This window comes from Dendropsophus ebraccatus, unplaced genomic scaffold (assembly GCF_027789765.1).
Source record: "Dendropsophus ebraccatus isolate aDenEbr1 unplaced genomic scaffold, aDenEbr1.pat pat_scaffold_1849_ctg1, whole genome shotgun sequence".
NCBI classification, from domain to species: domain Eukaryota; kingdom Metazoa; phylum Chordata; class Amphibia; order Anura; family Hylidae; genus Dendropsophus; species Dendropsophus ebraccatus.
In genome coordinates this window covers 7,943-28,674 of record NW_027209282.1, presented here as the reverse complement: position 1 = coordinate 28,674, position 20,732 = coordinate 7,943, and the positions used below count along the sequence as shown (strand labels likewise).

Sequence of the window (20,732 nt, the reverse complement as noted above, 5' to 3'; positions counted from 1 at the left end):
ACACAGGACACTCTCTCTTCCTCTGTGACACGTCTCTCTCTCTCTCTCTCCATGTTGCAGTCAGCAGGAGCAGCTCAGACACCTGTATCCCCGCTGAAGGTTCTGGCTTTTGGGTCGACCCCGGAGAGCACACGCTGCACACACTACTTCCCCTCCTCCTGTCCAGGGCCACCCCCAACTGCCCCGCCATCATGAAGAAAGAGGTAGGCAGCTGAGCGGCGGACTTAGTGGTGAGCGCAGCTCCGGCCCCCGCCGTAATCTCCACCGCTGCTACCCTCTGCTTATTTCCACAGCTTCTTCACAGTCTCTGCGAGTGTCCGGAAACCTCGACCCCCTGAGCTTCAGCGTCTGGAGGAGCTCTACACCAAGCACCTGGCCCAGTCCGGTCAGTGCCCACCTCTACATAGAGCCCACCTGGGTCATTGGCCCCTCCCCCACCGTCCCATAGTGCCCATCATATATCAGTGTTGGTGACGGTTTCTCCGGTCTTGTCTTGCAGTCTGCTCCTGCAGCATCTGGTCAGATCCTGGGACACGACCTCCAAAGCGGTGAGTCAGCTCTGACATCATGTCCTAATCCAGCACATGTCACATTGTACCGAACCCTCAGCTGTGTCAGCTCCTCCCGTCCTGATTGGGTTAATCTTTCAGATGAGGAAGTCTGTTCGGGAGACGGTGCAGTCCTTCCGTGTGACCATGAGGAATTGCCGCAAGACGCCAAATTCTAAGGAGGTGAGCTGTGCGAGTCTGCGTGTCAGGTACAAGAGGTGTTACACACGCTATACTCCAGAGCTGCACTCACTGTTCTGTGTGTGGGTGATAGGGAGGATGTGGAGCTGTGAGTCCGTGTGTGAGGTGTTACACTTTATACTCCAGAGCTGCACTCACTGTTTCTGCTGTATGTGTGATGGGGAGGGGATGTGGCCTTCGGGTCCTGATGCTTACCCCTTTTTCCTCCAGGCCCTCTTGAAGAAGATGAAGGGACAGGAATTCCCTGGTTCCGGATTTTCCTGGTCGCCCTTGTGTTCACGTCGGGTTTGTGATCCACGACATCCGGACGCACGGCTCCTTCCACGGTCAGTGATGTGATATAACCTGTGACAGTGTGACGGCACTGCAGCTGTGGAGGCGCAGGATGGCAGCGGCTGATGACGTCTCTTTGTGGTTTCAGCTTCATCCACGGCCAGCGCGCTGCAGCAGACGGGCTCATCCCCCTCGCCCAGCAGGGCCTGGAGCAAAGGGTTCCAGTATTGCTCAGCATTGTCACAGGTGGGTCCCTCCCCGACCACTGTGACATCACCACCCCCAAGTGATGTCACACCCCGACAGAGGGGATAAGGGATAGTGCTCCCCAACAACCTCTCTCCTAGAGACTGGGCTGTGCAACAGCTGTTCCCCCCCCAGCCACAACACACACACACACACACACACACACACACACACACACACACACACACACACACACACACACACACACACACACACACACACACACACACACACACCACCAGGATCACCAATATGGTTACATACTGCCCACTGGCCCTGTTAACGTCCATTCATGTGACATTACTCTGCAGTTGGTTGGAGCGCAATGTTCCGGTCTATTATGCTCAGGCGGTGGAGGTGCTGGGACCAGTCCTGGAGCAGGTGTGGGAAAAGACTCGGGACGGATTTATACTGGTGACACAGAAATGTTCCATACAGCTGGCGTACATGAGTGACAATCTGCCCTGGTTCATTGAATGGGTAAGGACTCTGTGTAGTCTGATCCTGTAGTCGTACTCTCCTCCGTCTGTCCTGTATGGTCTGATCCTGTAGTCGTACTCTCCTCCGTCTGTCCTGTATGGTCTGATCCTGTAGTCGTACTCTCCTCCGTCTGTCCTGTATGGTCTGATCCTGTAGTCGTACTCTCCTCTGTCTGTCCTGCATTGTCTGATCCTGTAGTCGTACTCTCCTCCGTCTGTCCCGTGTTGTCTGATCCTGTAGTCGTACTCTCCTCCGTCTGTCCCGTATGGTCTGATCCTGTAGTCGTACTCTCCTCCGTCTGTCCCGTATGGTCTGATCCTGTAGTCGTACTCTCCTCCGTCTGTCCCGTATGGTCTGATCCTGTAGTCGTACTCTCCTCCGTCTGTCCCGTATGGTCTGATCCTGTAGTCGTTACTCTCCTCCGTCTGTCCCGTATGGTCTGATCCTGTAGTCGTACTCTCCTCCGTCTGTCCCGTATGGTCTGATCCTGTAGTCGTACTCTCCTCCGTCTGTCCCGTATGGTCTGATCCTGTAGTCGTACTCTCCTCCGTCTGTCCCGTATGGTCTGATCCTGTAGTCGTACTCTCCTCCGTCTGTCCCGTCATGGTCTGATCCTGTAGTCGTACTCTCCTCCGTCCTGTCCCGTATGGTCTGATCCTGTAGTCGTACTCTCCTCCGTCTGTCCCGTATGGTCTGATCCTGTAGTCGTACTCTCCTCCGTCTGTCCCGTATGGTCTGATCCTGTAGTCGTACTCTCCTCCGTCTGTCCCGTATGGTCTGATCCTGTAGTCGTACTCTCCTCCGTCTGTCCCGTATGGTCTGATCCTGTAGTCGTACCTCTCCTCCGTCTGTCCCGTATGGTCTGATCCTGTAGTCGTACTCTCCTCCGTCTGTTCCCGTATGGTTCTGATCCTGTAGTCGTACTCTCCTCCGTCTGTCCCGTATGGTCTGATCCTGTAGTCGTACTCTCCTCCGTCTGTCCCGTATGGTCTGATCCTGTAGTCGTACTCTCCTCCGTCTGTCCTGCATTGTCTGATCCTGTAGTCGTACTCTCCTCCGTCTGTCCCGTATGGTCTGATCCTGTGGTCGTAGTCTGATCCTGTAGTCGTACTCTCCTCCGTCTGTCCCGTATGGTCTGATCCTGTGGTCGTAGTCTGATCCTGTAGTCGTACTCTCCTCCGTCTGTCCCGTATGGTCTGATCCTGTAGTCGTACTCTCCTCCGTCTGTCCCGTATGGTCTGATCCTGTAGTCGTACTCTCCTCCGTCTGTCCTGCATTGTCTGATCCTGTAGTCGTACTCTCCTCCGTCTGTCCTGTATGGTCTGATCCTGTGGTCGTAGTCTGATCCTGTAGTCGTACTCTCCTCCGTCTGTCCCGCGTTGTCTGATCCTGTGGTCGTAGTCTGATTATGTCCTCTTTTGTCCGGGCAGATCCAGTCCCAGATCCCGGACTCCGTCTTCCATTTTCTCGAGTACCTGAGAGACCTGCTCATCCTCCTGTATCAGGATTACCTCCTGCCCGCGGTGCAGCATTGTGAGGCTGCCCTCCAGCGCACGTGGCAGCGATATGTGGACTCCTGCAGGTGCGTACACGTTCCCCTTCATCACATTATTACTGCACCGCCTGTCGTATCGTGTCTCTGTATATGATGACGTTTTTGTTTGTTTGTACAGTGGCAGGTGACGTGGGACTGCACGAGAGGTCATCTGACCAACATAACCCAGTCTTCCTGGACCTTCCTGCAGAACACTACTTTGGCCATCAGGGACTGGGCTTTTGCCCTGATCTCCAATCACTAGACGGGGAAGCAATACATACAATGACTTTATCATCAGCTTCTCTCCCACCCTCCCCTCCCCGGTCTGAGTCAGCGGGTAACCACACACCCGTAATGGGGACCAGTACCAGGATGATGACTGGTACAGACGATCTGGGATCAGACACACTACCCTCCTCCCCCCGCCTTCTGTTATTGTGTTCCTGGCGCAGTATCTGCTGGGAATCTGTGGGCTTTCCTCCTCGGGTATTTGCTCCAGACTTCTTACGAGACTGCGACGACTGTGGATCTTCTCAGTTTTTTTTCTGGTGAATGTGACATTGGCGTTTTTATCCTCCTCCTGTGGACTTAATACTTCATCCTATTGTCCGGGATCATGTGGTTGGGTCTCGTTCCGATCACTTCATCCTGGTGGCCCGTGATCACCTGATCTGGTCAATTAGGTTCTCGTTCCGATCACTTCCTTCTGGTGGCCGGTAATCACCTGATCTGATCTGGATGGGTTAGGTCTCTTTCCGATCACTTCCCTCTGTGGTCGGTGATGACCTGATCTGGCAAGGTCTTAATCTCTCATCCCGATGCCGACCAGCCTGAACCTGAGTCTTTGTAGACTTTCTTTTTGGTAATTCTTGTCATTAAATACGTACGTCTGTCTTGTCGGACTCCACTACAGCCGTGTGTGATATCATGACTGTTTCTTCTGTATCGTCCTATGCATTTTAATAAACTCGTCATATTCCAGTAGACACTGAAGAAGGTGATGATGTTGATGATTTAAAGCTTTGTACAATTCTATATGGTAAGATGTAAAATATTTACTTACCAAATTTTCAATTTCCTGGAGTCTGTAGGCAGCACAACACATGGGGCTAAAGCCCTCCAGTTCCAATCAGATAGAGACGGCCGTATTACATGCTCCGATCACTATAGTAAACGGACATGGATCTGCTAGATGAGCCTACTAAACAGTCTCTATTATTGTGCAGAAAGGGGGGAGGTGTGTGTATGTGTGTATATATATATATATATATATATATATAATAATCTCTATATCATGTATTTATTTTCATATTCTTGTTAGTGATGTCTGTGCAGCCCTTGCTTTAACAGTGTAAAAGGTTTATACATTAGCTCTCCAGGCATGCTGGTGTTCTCTTTTGCTTCTCCTGGCAGCTGCTGCTGAAGCTTCTACACTGGTTTCTGAATGTGACAGGCCGCTCAACCAATCACTGCTGTGGTGGTCCCATCCTAGCCAGTGATTGGCTGAGCAGCCTGTCACTTCAGAGACTGGCTCTGAAGTTGCACCAGTGGTTGCGGGGAAGAAGCGAAGAGAACACTGGGGAGCGTGGTTAGGTGTGTACAAACGTTATTTATTTTTTTACATATTTATCAGCTGTCGGCCGTGCATCACTATTACACGTAGCCGCGCAGGGTCAGGAGCTAAAGACACAATCAGCCGATCGTTTTTTTTCTATTACATGGAGCGATAATCTGTGGGATCGGCCCTTATCACCTGCAGATCATTGCTGTGTGTAATAGGGTGCTTAGGGAACGTTCACACATGTTGGAGTGTCGCTGTGTTACCGCAGTGCAGGACGGTAATTACTAATATTTGTATAGCGCCAAGAGATTCTGCAGCGCCTACTGCAATGAAATGATGCAGCAACACAATGAAAGGTTTGTGTGACCACAGCCTCAGTATCCACCTTATAACTCCGATCACCAGGCCAGGAACCAGTGTGTAAGCGGGTGGGAAGCTTGTACTGCCTACAGACTCCTGGAAACTAATGGTGGGTTTACACAGAGATTAATCTGACAGATTTTGGAAGCCAGTCGACCAGCCGCACAACACGAGACTCTATAGCAGTCCTCTAAATGGGAGGGAACAATGAAGCCAACTAGAGCCCAGTATTGATAGAATGTGAGCCCTCTGGCGCTAGCTTGTAATGACGGCCACATGGAGATGTCACTGACTTCTGATTTATCCAATGGAACGCAAACCAACGTAGCACAGGAACAGACTTTAAACAGGGAACAGGTCTAAGATTTCTCCTCTTTTCACATCTATTCCTGGCTTTGGCTTCAATAATCTGTCAGAATTCCCTGCTGATACAACAATACTTCCCTGTCGTCCCATTAGCGTCACGGTGTATGGAGTCTCAGGGAAAACACATTACCATTATAATGTATGACTATCGGTGATGATGGGGCCCATTGAAGTGTGATTAGATTTATTGCTCATTATTCTCTGATTGCACCCAGCGGGCTTTAACCTGTGCGTTGTGCTGCCATAGAACAATCAGGAACGATAGCTTTTATTATGACAATGGTGTCATAATATGTTGAAAGGTAATGGTGAGCACAATTCCATCTGAAACCTAACGCAACCCCCCTTTAAAGGGGTACTCTGTCTCATCTTACTTCCTGGGCAGCTCTGCCGACAGAAGTGTGACGGTGTGGCTGCCATTCTTTGCCATGATGCCAGCTGCGGTGGGGGTCTGTTCCTCTATGTGCCGCTCTCATCTTCAGGAGCTTGCGTGCTGTACTCTTGCAATGTACTCTCACGATAAGCAGGAGAACAAGAACATGGAGGAAGAGATGCCCGACGCAGCTGACGTCATGGCACAGAACGGCGGCAGAGCTGCTCAGGAAATAAGATGGAGTGGAGTACCCCTTTAAGTCTTGTGGCCGCTGTCTTTATACTATAGGGGGCAGTATAACACTGGAGCCAACTTTACACTTGATTCACAAAACGAATGCTGCAGCGTTTAATACAGAAATCTTTATTAATATCTCTATCTGTACATGAGTTCTGTACAGGCCGCCGGCTTTTATATTCTACACACAGTATACAAGAAGTCGAACAGTAAATGAATATACAGACCGGTCCCTAAACAATAAACCTCTGTCACGCCTCGTTCCTGTGATGCCCAGTTGTACAGCCTGATCCCTATAGGGGAAGCCATAATGTAGAACACGTAGATGTGAGAGGAACAGCTGTCAAAATCTTAGAAGATACAAACAATGTAGTAGGTTCCTGGGGCAACACTTGTCCTCTTAGGATGGGTACCGGGACTGTCTATGGAATCCATATTCTACGGCATCCATTCTCTATGGTATCCATATTCTACGGTGTCTATTCTCTATCGTATCCGTACTTTATGGTATCCATATTCTATGGCATCCACTCTCTAGTGTATACATATTCTACGGCATACATTCTCTATCATATCCATTCTCTATGGCAGTGCTTCTCAATTCCAGTCCTCAGGCCTCACCAACAGGTCATGTTTGAGGATATCCCATACAAAGAACAGCTGTGATAATACCTGATGCACTGAGTATAATGATATCACCTGTGAAATACTAAGGAAATCCTCAAAACATGACCTGTTGGTGAGGCCTGAGGATTGGAATTGCGAAGCACTGCTCTATGGTATCCATATTCTATGGCATCCACTCTCTATTGTGTATATATATATATATATATATATATATTCTCAACATCCATTCTCTATCGTATCCATAATTTATGGTATCCGTATTCTACGGTATCCACTCTATCGTTTCCATATTCTATGGCATCCACTCTATCGTATCCATACTTTATGGTATCCATATTCTAAGGCATCCACTCTCTATTGTATACATATTTTACAGCATTCATTCTCTATGGTATCCATATTCTACGACATCCATTCTCTATCGTTTCCATATTCTACAGCATCCACTCTCTATTGTATACATATTCTACGGCATCCATTCTCTATGGTATCCATATTCTATGGTATCCATATTCTATGGCATCCATTCTCTATGGTATCCATATTCTATGGCATCCATTCTCTATGGTATCCATATTCTATGGCATCCATTCTCTATGGTATCCATATTCTACGGCATCCATTCTCTATGGTATCCATATTCTACGGCATCCATTCTCTATGGTATCCATATTCTACGGCATCCATTCTCTAGCGTATCCATATTCTAAGGCATCCATTCTCTATGGTATCTATATTCTACGGCATCCATTCTCTATGGTATCCATATTCTACGACATCCATTCTCTATGGTATCTATATTCTAAGGCATACATTCTTTATCGTATCCATACTCTATGGCAGTGCTTCTCAATTCCAGTCCTCAGGCCTCACCAACAGGTCATGTTTTGAGGATTTCCTTAGTATTTTACAGGTGATATAATTATACTCAGTGCATCAGGTATTATCACAGGTGTGCTTTGTATGGGAAATCCTCAAAACATGACCTGTTGGTGAGGCCTGAGGACTGGAATTGAGAAGCACTGCTGTGTGGCATCCATTCTCTACCCTATCATGTTTGTACACTATACTCTCTATCGTATCTCTACTGTACTGTATTGCTTCCACTCTCTATCGGATCCATACTTGAAACCTCCAGCTGTTGCACAACTACAATTCCCATCATGCCTCGACAACCAAAGTGAAGGTTCCCCATCCCTGCTATACACCCTATAGCGCATCCATTCTCTATTGCCTGCATTCTATCATCATATCCATACTCTACACATCCTTACTCCCTCTTGCATCTATATTCCTATTGGGTAATGCTGATGTAGGAATTGACACCTGAACTTTAGCACCACTATTTTTTTTCTCTATAGTGTATTTCTTACCTCACCTCTTGGAGCTGCAGTTTATACTCTAGAGCTGCTCTTCCTACTTTGCAATGGTTCTCGGGGCCATAGAGGGCTGAGTCTTGTCACCCAGCCACCCTTGGTGTATTAAAGTATGCAACGTCCATATACCACCCATCGTTACATATCACACTCTCTTGGGTCTATAACCTTGGTAAGGGGAGTTAAAGGGGTTATCTGGAAATACAAAACATGGATGCTTTCTTCCAGAAACAAATCGACTATTATCTCCAGGTCAGGTGTGGTTTAAACTTAAGCTCCATTCACTTCAATGTTGCAAAACCTGCACCCAAACTGGAGACAAGAGTCCTGCAGTTTCCGGAAGAAAGCGGACATGTTTTTTTAAGGGTCCTATTACACAGAAAGATTATTGTGCAAAAAATCGTTATAGTTTGAATCTAAGCGATGATCTTTCCATGTGTATGCGGGCAATGATCAAAGGCTAACGAGAATTCCTTCATATTGTATGTCCTTCATAGTATCCCTTTAGCCGACCATAAAATCCTCGTTAATTGTTCGCACATCTTTCAGTGTATGTACACACCGTTCGTTCACTGGCATCAGAAGAAGAATGGAGTATACGAACAATCGCATGGAGTTCTGATTATGGTGAACTTTCTCAGGTCGTTTGTGATCAGTTATCATTAACCAGGAAAAAAACTAAAAATTGCTTTGTCTAATAGGACCCTAAGCCTGAAGAACTCCGTTACTGTCTGTGATGCCTAGCCCACCATGCACATTACACAAGTGTCAGCCCAACACCTGTTTTCAGCAGGACCACGTGGTCATCTAACGTGTAGGAGGCCTCATGACTTTGCAGATCTTGAGAAGCGACTGGGTATGTTAGATTTCAACCTCGTCCATTCAGTCTCCCCAATGAAAAGACATGCTTGGGCACACTGTGCATGTGTGTGTATGGGTGGATCAGAAGAGATAGGGCTGCTAAATGAGTGTTGGCTGCACCATATGGGAAATTTCCAGTTAACTTTTGTTGGTTTCTATAGTCATAGCTAAAACCAGTGGTGACCATAGAATAGACCGCTCCTTATCGGTTATTACAGTAACATGGTAGATACAATGAATGATAGCCTACCCAATGGACTCTACATAGACCTCAAGCCTCATGCACAGGGAGAAGCCTGATAATATGGCCACCCCCTGACGTCTATGAGTCAAAGTGGTATGTTCCCGCATGCGTTTCCGGACATCAGACCCGTTCCCTAACTTCCAACTAGATGCAACATTCGGATCCAGAAATAGATTTTTTCTCTTCTTACCTAAACGTTATCTGCGACTTCTGTATGTGGAACCATCTAAAGGCAGAATTCTCAGCAGTGAAGGCACAAAAGCAGATGGGGCCTGGGGTACAAGAGGCAGAAATCAGAGGCTGGGCTTACTGTTTTATGTTTGGGGTAAACCATACCTTACCATAATGAGCACCGGATTGTGCAAAAATGCGTTCCTGTCTCGCAAGACGTCTAACATTAGTGCTCATGGATCTGGAAATGTGAAAAAAGTAGCTTTTTTTAATGTTATCATCCCCCTCCCCCCAATTTTTCTTACTATGGAAGCAGGATGGGGTAAACATTACCTGCGTGTTTGCTGGTGTATCTGTGCTTGGTTCGGCAACAGACCGCTACGCCATCGGCTTGTAATTATACTACTGATTACATTCTGATCATTTGCTGAGCGCAATGTCTTTTGCTGCTCGGTCAGAGCCGAATCTTGCATAAGCTTGAAATATTGGCCAAATTTTTGGCATCGAGAAATCCTTTTAATCATCAATTATCCACACAGCCGAGGATTATTGTTAGAAATAACTCAACTACTGTTAAATCTAAAGTCACCACATCAGTCGTGTAATTGTATAACTGGAGGCAATGCTACGATTGAGTCGGAGACAATGAAGAAGTTCACTGTCTAGAGGACTGGACATGTAATACTTATTATCGTGCCTGGTTGGTCTCCAAGTTCTAAGCCTGGAAGTGGCTATAGGTAGTGTTGTCCTTGTGTCTGTGTGTGGGCAAATGGTCCTTCCTGCTCAGTCCTTAAGGAATAAACTTATATATAACTTGAGACGTCCCCGCATATATACCATTGTTGGTTCAGTCAACTTTCATTTTATTAGGCCAAGTTAGAGATGCCCATATATGTTGGAGGCAAAGCCATCAATTTCATCTGGATGGGCTGGTAAATGCCTGTACAGTATATGAGGGTGTCCTGACTATTCACCAACATCAGATATCATGGGAAAGGAGGATCGGATTCGACTTACACACAGGATGAAGGGGTGGCTTATTCCTCTCTCCACACTGAAAACATGTGCACAGTTAGCCAAGAGTATGGTAAAAGGGTGGCAAGGGGGTTGAGAAGAATAATAACACAGTAAGGGCACCTTTCATCACAACACACCCGTTGTAGGGATCGAGCAGTGCTTTATGCACCATGACGGAAGTACAGGAGGTAGATCAGTGTCAATAGCTTATCTCAGGGATAGTCCTATATACACTCACCGGCCACTTTATTAGGTACACCATGCTAGTAACGGGTGGTCTTCTGCTGCTGTAGCCCATCTGCCTCAGAGTTGGCCGTACTGTGCGCTCAGAGATGCTCTTCTGCCTACCTTGGTTGTAACGGTTGGCTATTTGAGTCCCTGTTGCCTTTCTATCAGTCTGCCCATTCTCCTCTGACCTCTGGCATCAACAAGGCATTTCCGCCCACAGAACTGCCGCTCGCTGGATGTTTTTTCTTTTTCGGACCATTCTCTGTAAACCCTAGAGATGGTTGTGCGTGAAAATCCCAGTAGATCAGCAGTTTCTGAAATACTCAGACCAGCCCTTCTGGCACCAACAACCATGCCACATTCAAAGGCACCAAATCACCTTTCTTCCCCATACTGATGCTCGGTTTGAACTGCAGGAGATTGTCTTGACCATGTCTACATGCCTAAATGCACTGAGTTGCCGCCATGTGATTGGCTGATTAGAAATTAAGTGGTAACGTGCAGTTGGACAGGTGTACCTAATAAAGTGGCCGGTGAGTGTACAATAGCTTTGTCTTTGTAGTGCCGATTCTAGGCTGTAGGGGAAGCAGTGGGGGTCCAGGGACCTTAACCCTCCAATAGGGGTATTGCAGATTTAGCTACAATCCATATGGACTTAAACCAGCTGCATGCGGGGTCATAACTAATCAACCATCAGACGTTCTGTCTATGGAGGGTAAGTACAGATCTGTCTATAGTGGATGAAGAACACTACTCTTCAGCACACTTGTTCCAAGCCTATATGGCTCCATGCACTATTGTACGCCCTCCACGGGTCAGAAAGGTTTGTAGGGACATGGTTTCCTCTAGGAGGAATGGTTTTGTCAGAATCAGACAGGGACAGTAGTAGGCTTGATATATAAGGAGTGTATGACACTGAAGCTGGCCATGCTCACTCTATTGGACAACAGTGGTATCTTCCCTTTGTCTCCCACATAGACTTATAAAAGTTCTATGGAGGTGACTTATGTCCCCAAGAACAAAATGACCAGGCAGTTAAAATCCAACATGTCCGATCTCTCTCTGCCCCGACATTTGCTGTTGGGAAGAATCAGGAGACCTCCAGATGGTTGGATGATCCCAATGAGATTGTCAGGTTGGCTGACACGTTGTCAACTTTTTCTTCTTTTTTTTATCACCAATGACACCTTAGGCCTCAACTGTGAAGTCTGACCTCCTAACCCATCTACGTACCCATATTTAGCTTATTTTAGACTTACTTCCAGGACAGACTGAATTAAGGAAACCTTCAGCCTGAGTGTCCTGATGCTACAGAGTGGTTGCTATACGGTAACAGCTCATGGCTGTCATTTCAGAGATACACATTGTCAATGTCAGTGACTCTCTGGTAATACTTCTGGTAGTTTAGGCTTTAGTTTCCAGGCACCCGCCATTACACGATACCTAAACTGCACCGCCCAGTGCTAAAGAGTGATAAAATGGTGATGGGAAAAGACGCATCATGGTACATGGTACAAAAGGCATAAAAATTTGGGATTTACAGGTTTCCATTCTACTACTCTAATCATCTTTGGTCTTCTACAGGAGGTCACCGTGTAAAAATAGATGGTGGCTGGAGATTTTCTTCCAATGTATTTGCTGTTGTTTCTGTGACCCAATTTTCAGAATTGCCTTCCAAAAATCAAGGATTTTTTTTATGGTAACCCCCAGCATGCGTATTAGTGTTTAGTTTTTTTTCTTAATTCAGTATCAAACTTTTATGGGACTAAGCTTATAAAAAATAAAGTCAGAAGACAAGCAGAACCGAGTAAACCCAAACGTTGTGGATCTGTTCTCTCCTCGGAGCTGCATCTTTTCGACTCTTTGATCCCACAAACCCCCAACCTACTTGACAACTTCTTCCTATGTTAGTGAGTTTATACAGTGTCAGAGGAAATGACTCCTCACTTTTCTGGCCATAAAGTCTTCCACGTGAGCTTTCTACGCTCTACCAGCCTCTGATGGGACTTCTGGTGGCCAAGGAGACTGGTCTTCTGACGAAAGCTCTTTCCACATTCAAAGCAAACAAAAGGTTTCTCCCCAGTGTGAGTTCTCTGGTGGACCGTAAGGTGTGAGTTGACACTGAAGGTTTTGTGGCACTCTGGACACTGATAAGGTCTCTCTCCAGTGTGTGTCCTCAGGTGGACCTTAAGGTGGTAGGATTTAGTAAACCTCTTACCACAAACCTGACACCCGTAGGGGCGCTCTCCTGTGTGCGTCCTCTGATGAACTTTCAGGTGTGCGCTCTTGTGAAAGCGTTTCTCACAAACAAGGCACTTGTATGGCCTCTCCCCTGTGTGGATTCTCTGGTGGATCTTCAGTTTGTACGAGTTAGAGAAGCCCTTCCCGCAGTCTCCGCAAATATACGGTGCTGGCAAGCTTCTGATAACAGGTTTTGTGAGTGGTGGGATGATGTAGTCTTCTCCTTCGTCCTCCACTGGCTCACAAGTCCAGGTGGTGTGGACCGTCTGGTGTAAGAGAAGAGTCTCACTTTCAGTGAAGCTCTGTTGACACTCTGAGCACTGGAATGGACGTGTCTGTGTAGGACTCGATGGGTCTGTGAAGTCATAGGCACACTCGGATATGGGCTGGCCAATCCTAAATATGGACTGGCACTTTCTGGGGCGTGGAAGTCGGATTGGCGATGGGTTGTCCCATTCTTCGGGAGACCCATTTTCTAGTGTTAGTTCATTAGGCTGAAATTCCATCAGACATTCCTCTTCCGGGCTTCTGATGAAACCATTATCTGCGGAGGCAAAACAAGATTGGTATCCGAGGACAAAAACATTGGGTGAAATACCATAAGACAATAAGATCCTGGACTGACCTTGATGCTGCTCGGTGACCGGGATATCACTGTGATCTGTTTCCTGCACATTTAGCCAGAAGGGCTCGGCACTTGCATCTATGGTGACGGATATTCCTGTTCCTATGACTTCATCATCTGGAGGAGACAGAAGAACTGTCTCAATGGTCCAGGAACCAAGCACTGATAAAGCTTGCCATGAGGCTTTGCGACAAATTGGCAATTGTAAAGAGATTATCTCACAATTATAACTTACCACCTATCTATACCTTGACCTCCGAGTGAATAAAGTGTGTATGCTTAACCACAGCTCACTTCAACCACTATGGGACTGCTAAAGATAGCCTTATGTCACAAAGGGTCAGAGGACAATACAAGGGGTGGTCACTGTTCCCCCAACCAGAACAGAGGATAAGGATGCTCAGATGAATGCTTTGTAGCTTTGACGTAGGTCCTGGCTCATGTGCCCTCCACCAGTACCAACTTATGACACGGCAGGAGACAAATAAAGATGGATCTCCCCTACTAGTAACTAGAAGCTTTGATAAGAATCATCGCTCACCCGAAAGTTTCTCTCCATCTACAGGTTCGGGGTCAGGACATGCTTCAAACACCAACTCATCAGGCTTTATCCGCAGGAAGATGTCCGGCTTTACGATGGGAACCTCTGAATGAACACAGAACAGTGAACACTGTCCATGGAAAAGGAATGGTTACCAAGAGGCCAGAGACCCTGACCATGACTGTGCACTGTATCCTCTGCACTCTGATGTCTACGGGGTCATATAGTGTCACATAAATCAGGTGAACTCACCTCTGTATAGTGTCTCACGGATCTAAAAATTGTATATGATATTCTGCAACCAAGTGTCCCCAATGTTACCTGCACTCAAGGGTCTCAAGGGTCATGTAATGTCTCCTTCACTCAGCATCTTCATTGTTGTAGGGTCTCCTTCCACTATGAGAGTCCATGTTTGTACATTGTTACCTGCAATCAAGTGCCTCAAGCGTCGTGTACTGTCTCCTGCACTCAGCTTCTCCATCGTTGTAGGGTCTCCTACTAACATGACTGTCCATGTTTGGATCTTACCCTCAAGTGTGTTCAAAGATTTCTAATGACTCCTAACGCCATGTATGTTCATAGTTGTATACAGTTTCCACTTACAAGTCTATCCATGGCTGTATATTGTTTCCAGACCCCAAATCTTTCCAAAATGTCCACCCTCCTAGTGTCTGCAGTTCTCTGTTGTCTCGGCAGTTGTCATGTCTTGTCTCTTCTGTCATATGGAGTCTCACTGACACTACAACATATCCTACCCTGAATGCTGCTTTATGGACCTCCAGATGATTCTCCACCCTCTCCTGTCCTCTCTCGCCATACTAATCCTTATATCTTGGTGTCATCATTTGTATAGGAGTTTGGTTGTGGAGGGTAAAGGTCATATAGGCTCCAATCACAGCTTCCTTTATGGCAATTACCTCACCTGAGGCGGACTGAGGAGGACTTTCTGATGCTAAAGGAGGCCCCGGCTTCGCAGGAGCAGCGATATCTTCCTCCACTACTTCCCGGATCCACAGCGAGATGTCAGGGTTGAAAACAGGAGCGCCTAAGGAAGATGTGCAGTCAGTACCATGTAAGTCTGTATTATGGTCGGTCATGTTTACCATCTTTGTAATTTCCTGCACGTGTCGTGAACACTTTACCTGCTGTCAGTGTATTTTTTTGCTCCTTTGTCTTCTCCCTGGCCTGCGGCGCCCCCTTTATTTCATCTACTCGCAAAAGCTGTTCTGGGTTTAGGATGGTGTAGCCTATCGGAAAACATAGTATGTACAAAGTATATATATATGTGTGTGTATGCAAATGCTACACGCATGGTGAGAGTGTGGTTAGGAGAAGTCTATGGAAGGACACGGATCGTGAGGGTGGTGGTTAGAAGATGTCTATGGAAGGACACCGATCGTGAGGATGGTGGTTAGGAGAAGTCTATGGAAGGACACGGGTCGTGAGGGTGGTGGTTAGAAGAAGTCTATGGAAGGACAAGGTTCATGAAGATTGTGGTTAGAAGATGTCTATGGAAGGACAAGGTTCATGAAGATTGTGGTTAGAAGATGTCTATGGAAGGACACGGGTCGTGAGGATGGTGGTTAGAAGATGTCTATGGAAGGACACGGGTCGTGAGGATGGTGGTTAGAAGATGTCTATGGAAGGACACGGGTCGTGAGGGTGGTGGTTAGAAGAAGTCTATGGAAGGACACGGGTCATGAGGGTGGAGATTAGGAGGAGTCTAAAGAAGGACACAGGTTGTTAGGATGGTCGTTAGGAGGAGTCTGTGGAAGGTATATACACTCACCGGCCACTTTATTAGGTACACCTGTCCAACTGCACGTTACCACTTAATTTCTAATCAGCCAATCACATGGCGGCAACTCAGTGCATTTAGGCATGTAGACATGGTCAAGACAATCTCCTGCAGTTCAAACCGAGCATCAGTATGGGGAAGAAAGGTGATTTGAGGGCCTTTGAACGTGGCATGGTTGTTGGTGCCAGAAGGGCTGGTCTGAGTATTTCAGAAACTGCTGATCTACTGGGATTTTCACGCACAACCATCTCTAGGGTTTACAGAGAATGGTCCGAAAAAGAAAAACCATCCAGTGAGCGGCAGTTCTGTGGGCGGAAATGCCTTGTTGATGCCAGAGGTCAGAGGAGAATGGGCAGACTGGTTCGAGCTGATAGAAAGGCAACAGTGACTCAAATAGCCAACCGTTACAACCAAGGTAGGCAGAAGAGCGTCTCTGAACGCACAGTACGGCCAACTCTGAGGCAGATGGGCTACAGCAGCAGAAGACCACCCGTTACTAGCATGGTGTACCTAATAAAGTGGCCGGTGAGTGTATATGCATATACAAGTAGTATATATATATATATATATATATATATATATATATATATATATATATGTGTGTGTGCAAACATGCACGCATGGTGAGAGATGTAGTGTTTTCTGCATCAGACAACTGTATATATGTGTGGTGCTGCCTCTTTTTACAATGTGCTGGGGAAGGGAAGGCTCTGACAAGGGCAGATAGCATCAGAAACGAGAAGGACACGGGTTGGGTCCATATGTGAGTAGCTCCTCACCCATGGACAGCAGAGCGGTGTGGATCTCCCGCATCACGTTCTTATACAGCTCCTTCTGCCAGTCCTCCAGGACCCCCCACTCCTCAGCCGAGAAACAGGCTGACACATCATGAAATGTTACCAGGGCCTGTGAGGCAAGGAGAGGAAGAAAAGACACCAAGAGGCTGACCCCACATGAGGCTGACAGTAATAGAGGCTGACCCCACATAAGGCTGAAACTGATAGAGACTGACCCCACATGAGGCTGACACTGATAGAGACTGACCCCACATGAGGCTGACACTGATAGAGACTGACTTCACATGAGGGTGACACTGATAGAGACTGACTTCACATGAGGCTGAAAGTAATAGAGACTGACCCCACATGAGGCTGAAACTAATAGAGGCTGACCTCACATGAGGCTGACAGTAATAGAGGCTGACCCCACATAAGGCTGAAACTGATAGAGACTGACCCCACATGAGGCTGACACTGATAGAGACTGACTTCACATGAGGCTGACACTGATAGAGACTAGAGATGAGCGAACTGGGTTTGAGTCGATCCGAACCTGAACGTTCGGTATTTGATTAGCTGGGGCTGCTGAAGTTGGATAAAGCTCTAAGGTTGTCTGGAAAACATAGATACAGCCAATGACTATATCCATGATTTCCACATAGCCTTAGGGCTTTATCCAACTTCAGCAGCCACCGCTAATCACATGCCGAAACTTCCGGTTCGGATCGACTCGAGCATGCTCCAGGTGCGCTCATCTCTAATAGAGACTGACCCCTCATAAGGCTGACGCTAACAGAGGCTGACCCCACATGAGGCCGACACTGATAGAGGCTGACCCCACATGAGGCCGACACTGATAGAGGCTGACCCCACATGAGGCTGACACTGATAGAGGCTGACCCTACATGAGGCTGACACTGATAGAGGCTGACCTCACATGAAGCTGACACTAATAGAGGCTGACCCCACATGAGGCTGACACTGATAGAGGCTGACCCTACATGAGGCTGACACTGATAGAGGCTGACCTCACATGAAGCTGACACTAATAGAGGCTGACCTCACATGAGGCTGAAACTAATAGAGGCTGACCTCACATGAGGCTGACAGTAATAGAGACTGACCCCACATGAGGCTGACACTAATAGAGGCTGACCCCACATGAGGCTAAAACTAATAGAGGCTGACCTCACATGAGGCTGACACTAATAGAGACTGACCCCACATGAGGCTGACACTAATAGAGGCTGACCTCACATGAGGCTGAAACTAATAGAGGCTGACCCCACATGAGGCTGACACTGATAGAGACTGACCCCACATGAGGCTGACACTGATAGAGACTGACCTCACATGAGGCTGACAGTAATACAAGCTCACCCCACATGAGGCTGACACTGATAGAGGCTGACCTCACATGAGGCTGACACTGATAGAGGCTGACCCCACATGAGGCTGACACTGATAGAGGCTGACCTCACATGAGGCTGACAGTAATAGAGGCTGACCCCACATGAGGCTGACACTGATAGAGGCTGACCCCACATGAGGCTGACACTGATAGAGGCTGACCTCACATGAGGCTGACAGTAATAGAGGCTGACCCCACATGAGGCTGACACTGATAGAGGCTGACCCCACATGAGGCTGACACTGATAGAGGCTGACCTCACATGAGGCTGACACTGATAGAGGCTGACCCCACATGAGGCTGACACTGATAGAGGCTGACCCCACATGAGGCTGACACTGATAGAGGCTGACCTCACATGAGGCTGACAGTAATAGAGGCTGACCCCACATGAGGCTGACACTGATAGAGGCTGACCCCACATGAGGCTGACACTGATAGAGGCTGACCTCACATGAGGCTGACAGTAATAGAGGCTGACCCCACATGAGGCTGACACTGATAGAGGCTGACCCCAGATGAGGCTGACACTGATAGAGGCTGACCTCACATGAGGCTGACAGTAATAGAGGCTGACCCCACATGAGGCTGACACTGATAGAGGCTGACCCCACATGTAGCAGACACTGATAGAGGCTGACCCCACATGAGGCTGACACTGATAGAGGCTGACCCCACATGAGGCTGACACTGATAGAGGCTGACCTCACATGAGGCTGACAGTAATAGAGGCTGACCCCACATGAGGCTGACACTGATAGAGGCTGACCCCACATGAGGCTGACACTGATAGAGGCTGACCTCACATGAGGCTGACAGTAATAGAGGCTGACCCCACATGAGGCTGACACTGATAGAGGCTGACCCCAGATGAGGCTGACACTGATAGAGGCTGACCTCACATGAGGCTGACAGTAATAGAGGCTGACCCCACATGAGGCTGACACTGATAGAGGCTGACCCCACATGTAGCAGACACTGATAGAGGCTGACCCCACATGAGGCTGACACTGATAGAGGCTGACCTCACATGAGGCTGACACTGATAGAGGCTGACCCCACATGAGGCTGACACTGATAGAGGCTGACCCCACATGAGGCTGACACTGATAGAGGCTGACCCCACATGAGGCTGACACTGATAGAGGCTGACCCCACATGAGGCTGACAGTAATAGAGGCTGACCCCACACGGATTACTCTCATCCTCCACAAAGCATCCTATGAATTAAATGACATATAATAGATCTGCCTGGTGGAGTCATTGAGAATGTGTTGTGTTTTCTTACCCGCACTGAGACCTGATGGGGGAGGATGGCGGCCTCCATGGCACAGAAACCGGGATCAGCTGAGTCCGTCATGTGCACCGCGGCTTTAAGGCTTCAAACCATAAAGTAAACCTCCGAGGAGCAGAATGGAGCCAGCGACCACAGATGGGGCGACCTGTAGATGAAAGGTGAATTTATTTACAGCGTGATGGAGGCCAAGCAGGTGATGATTGACAACAGCCCCGATCCGGTGCTGTATACTGCCTGTATATCCTGTATAGGTGATCAGGGATATGCAGCAAGTAGGACGTTACGACCCACCTGGGGTCTTTCTCAATGTCACTGTAGAAGGTAGAATGTGATCGGTCACCGAGAATCAGAGAGGAAATTATGGAAGGATATACAGTCCTACACAGCGTACGGAACATGTGGATATAGCGGGGGGTGAGAGAAGAAAGGGCAGAGCATAGCCCAGGAAAGCTCACGTCCTATCAGTATGAGGCAGTATGGGGGAGGGGGTGTGGACAAGCTGGCGGGAGATGAGGTTCTCAGCGTTCCTGGTGGGCTGGATACGTGTCATGCGCTGTGTGCAGGCCACTGAGGGCGGCCACCAACTCAACGCACGGGACACCAACATAATGCACGGGACACCAACACAACGCACGGGACACCAACACAAGGCACGGAACACCAACACAAGGCACGGGACACCAACACAAGGCACGGGACACCAACACAAGGCACGGAACACCAACACAAGGCACGGGACACCAACACAAGGCACGGGACACCAACAAAAGGCACGGGACACCAACACAAGGCACGGGACACCAACACAAGGCACGGGACACCAACACAAGGCACGGGACACCAACACAAGGCACGGGACACCAACACAAGGCACGGGACACCAACACACGGCACGGGACACCAACACAAGGCACGGGACACCAACACAACGCACGGGACACCAACACAATGCACGGGACACCAACACAAGGCACGGGACACCAACACAAGGCACGGGACACCAACACAAGGCACGGGACACCAACACAAGGCACGGGACACCAACACAAGGCACGGGACACCAACACAAGGCACGGGATACCAACACACGGCACGGGACACCAATACAAGGCACGGGACACCAACACAAGGCACGGGACACCAACACAAGGCACGGGATACCAACACACGGCACGGGACACCAACACAAGGCACGGGACACCAACACAAGGCACGGGACACCAACACAAGGCACGGGACACCAACACAAGGCACGGGATACCAACACACGGCACGGGACACCAACACAAGGCACGGGACACCAACACAAGGCACGGGACATCAACACAACGCAC

At 48.2% G+C, this 20,732-nt stretch overlaps 1 protein-coding gene and 1 pseudogene across 1 annotated transcript; one reads left to right on the top strand and one right to left on the bottom strand.

Moving 5' to 3' along the window:
• The first annotated feature begins 60 nt into the window (after nt 1–60).
• On the top strand, nt 61–3,725 carry LOC138775675 (transmembrane protein 214-B-like; annotated as a pseudogene).
• An 8,689-nt stretch (nt 3,726–12,414) lies between these two features.
• LOC138775673 (zinc finger protein 570-like) lies at nt 12,415–19,454 on the bottom strand. Its single transcript, XM_069955991.1, has 7 exons — nt 19,390–19,454; nt 16,691–16,817; nt 15,256–15,360; nt 15,036–15,158; nt 14,114–14,218; nt 13,573–13,689; nt 12,415–13,491 (listed from the first exon to the last, which is right to left on the bottom strand). The coding sequence occupies exons 1-7, from the start codon at nt 19,426–19,428 to the stop codon at nt 12,650–12,652; spliced, it is 1,458 nt and encodes a 485-aa protein (XP_069812092.1). The 5' UTR covers nt 19,429–19,454; the 3' UTR covers nt 12,415–12,649.
• Nucleotides 19,455–20,732: the final 1,278 nt, after the last annotated feature.

Bases quoted from the DNA above. Each gene is read 5' to 3' on its own strand.
- LOC138775673 (XM_069955991.1), bottom strand. From the start codon at position 19,428: ATGGAGGCCGCCATCCTCCCCCATCAGGTCTCAGTGCGG. The intron at 14,219-15,035 runs GTGAGGTAATTG...GTGTTCATTCAG, and splicing joins TCCTCCTCAGTCCGCCTCAG to AGGTTCCCATCGTAAAGCCG. The intron at 13,492-13,572 runs GTCAGTCCAGGA...TTGCCTCCGCAG, and splicing joins GGTCACCGAGCAGCATCAAG to ATAATGGTTTCATCAGAAGC.